Source organism: Trachymyrmex cornetzi, unplaced genomic scaffold (genome assembly GCF_001594075.2).
Source record: "Trachymyrmex cornetzi isolate Tcor2-1 unplaced genomic scaffold, Tcor1.1 scaffold77, whole genome shotgun sequence".
In the NCBI taxonomy this organism is placed as follows: domain Eukaryota; kingdom Metazoa; phylum Arthropoda; class Insecta; order Hymenoptera; family Formicidae; genus Trachymyrmex; species Trachymyrmex cornetzi.
Genome location: NW_017300102.1, coordinates 13,991 through 16,878, shown reverse-complemented (window position 1 = coordinate 16,878; position 2,888 = coordinate 13,991). Strand labels below are relative to the sequence as shown.

General features: G+C 37.2%; 1 protein-coding gene across 1 annotated transcript in view; it reads left to right on the top strand.

The window, feature by feature from the left end:
- Window positions 1-2,888, top strand: part of LOC108768213 (voltage-dependent calcium channel subunit alpha-2/delta-3) — a gene marked incomplete at its 3' end in the record, with an annotated part of 4,715 nt that continues 1,827 nt past the window's right edge. The window contains exons 1-2 of the mRNA XM_018518569.1: window positions 1-534; window positions 2,159-2,240. Coding sequence (XP_018374071.1) covers window positions 437-534; window positions 2,159-2,240 — 180 coding nt within the window. The remainder of the gene's footprint in view (window positions 535-2,158; window positions 2,241-2,888) is intronic.

The following is a 2,888-nucleotide window of genomic DNA, read 5'->3' as shown; positions in this document are numbered from 1 at the left end:
TGAAGGGGTGGTCTCGTCTCTGTGCGTGATCCGATTTCGTGACCTTGTACATCACTCGTACAAGAGTGCGCGCGCGCGCTCGCGCGCAAGCGAGCGCGGGTAGCGGACAGAGGGTTGGTGAGTTGGCGATATAGTGGACGTGGCAGTAGATGTGCTCGAGATCGGTTTGCAAGAGAAACGGGAAGTGGAAGAGATCCGAGAAAGGTGATGACCTATGAACGATGCGCGAGGATCATTAAATCGACGGGTGCCGAACCGACTCGTCTCTGGTCCTCGGCTCGACGATCGATTGTCAATCACGCGAAATTATCGTGGAAAGACTTACCACAGGAGACCTTTTGTCACGCGCCGAGAACGCGGCGAGGGTGACAGAGAAGGAGAGGAAGAGGGAGAAAGAAAGGATTTTGAGAAATAATTGTCTAGAACCGTTGAAATAATGTTCTTGCGCATCGACAGGCTGTTACGTTTCGGGCTACTGTTTCTGTTATGGATAGGCTCGAGTCGTCAACAAGAGGAGGACATACCTCACAACGAGTAAGTGTCGCACGAGTGCGATGTGCGTAGTGATTAAGTATGAAATTGCCCCGTGTCGTACATCGTTGGATATCGATGACGCATGAGGAATCTGAAAGAAGTTAGCCTGGAGGATTGGAAAGGAGGGAAAGAGGGAGTCGGGTGATAAGGGTGGTGGTAGTGAGGTAGATGTGCGAGCGATTGGACGGATGGGGTGCATAAAGCTCGACGAGCAAAACTCGATAGAGAGCAGAAGGAACGTGAGAGCGAAGGGGTGGAAGAGGACGAGAACGAGCATGCGGTAGGGTGGGGAAATAAAGAAACGCGCGAGAGTGGGAAGGAAGGGGAGAAAAAGAGAGAAAGTGAAGAAGGTAGAGGTAGGAGAGAAGTCGTCAGGGTGTGAACGATATGAGAAGGACGAATATACAAGGAAATTCGCCAATCAAAATACCATAGCGAGAAAGTTTTCGAAAAATTAAATAAAAAACTTTGTGTGTACATTTTTATTGCAAGCAGTAATTTTTGAGATAGGAGTTTAAATGTAGCTAATTACAGATTTATACTTGTCCATAAATCGCGCGTGCGGTAGTTTAGTAAATATGCCCTCAGCGTTTAAACGTAGTCCGTCTAAAACATATAGCCTGTAATTGACCATACTTAAACCCTTGTTATTTCAGAAACTATTGCTTAAAGTAAAAATTTACAAATAACATTTTTATTGAATAAAATTTTTACTTAATTTGTCGAATACTTTCTTACTATGGTATCTTAATTCACAAATTTCGGGACATCCTGTATAGTTAAGAATAATGGATGGCACCTAAAAAAAATGAAAAAGCATAATAGAATAATAAAAGAATATAAACAGAAAAAAGTTTGAGAGAGAGATGTACAGTAGAACTTCCCTAACTTCAGTATTCTGTTGTAACTTCTTCATTCCCCATCCATATATGTACATGATGTGTATAAAAATTTTCAGAGTTAAAATAGGTTATGTTGTTTGGCATCTGTGCAAACGTTCTCACTCTATATGTAATACATGCTATTTCTTTTTAATGCTCCGCCTTTAATATAAGAATGGAGAGATCCTCCCTAACTTCTCATAACCCCGTGTAGTAGAAGATGTGAAAGTTCCACTGTATAAAGTTCCAAAGAGAAAGAAAAGAAGAGGTGATTAGGAGGGAGAAACAGAAACTATTATATTATACATTTTACGTGAGAGTCCGATTTAGCAAAAAAAAGCTTAGAAAAGATTTTAGCAGTTTCACTTTTTTTTAATATAAAGCGTTTTGAAATTAAAAACAATTTTTCGAAAATAGTTACAACTCGTGTAACTGCTCATTGAAATTACGATAAAAGTTACAAATGTACTTAACATCTCTCTCTCTCTCTCTCTCTCTCTCTCTCAAATAAATTTTATAAAACTCACGCCTGAGGATTTCTTCACATGTTATGATTTTAATAAATGTTGAAATGTAAAACATATTACATTTGTGACTAATTATTTCTGTATGAGCTAACATAAAACAATTATATATTATTATATAAGCTTACGCAACAAATTTTACTTAATATTTATTGTTATTGCAAATATATTTTCTGTCGTTGCCGTGTATACCTATACAAACTTATGTAATTATTGCAGAGTGAAAAACTGGGCTTTAAAGTTCGGCGTGGATCTATGGGAGTTTGGTAAACAAGTAACCAAAATGAGCGAAATACAAAGAGTAAGAAAATATACCTAATATATTAATATATATTTAGCTATAACTATTAGTAAATATATTTGTATTTACTTTAGCGAACCATTAAGGCTAAGCCCACAATCTTGATTTAAGAGGCCGTAAGCTGTAAGTTATAAGTGATGATATATCGGCCGCAGAACTTATGCTTTTAGGCTGTAAGAATTGGGTTTTGCTCAATTCGCTTAAGTCTAACGGTTAAAGTATAAAGCTATCACAAAAAGTTTAAAGACGGAAATTATTGTCACTTAATCTCTTTCGACTTATGACTTAAATCAACTTATAAGGCCTCTTAAAACAATATTGTGGACCGAGTATTAACAGAGGCATCGTAAATCGTATCAAGATTCATATCATAAGAAGAAATGAGATCTATTTATAAGTTTTTTCAAAATTATTTTCTAATAGCGTTTTTTCATTGGCAGAACTAGTGCGCACTCAGTGCACTTTAAAGCCGTTGTACAAAAATCGACGTAAAGATATACGTTTAATAACAATATATAAACGAATTAGGCCCGTTTCTACCAACGCAGTTTAAAGAGTTAATCCCTAGTGACATTTGATTAACCAAAGTTTAGCAAAATATTGGTTTCTACCAACTTTTTTCTTTAGTTTAAACGTATATAAACTGAG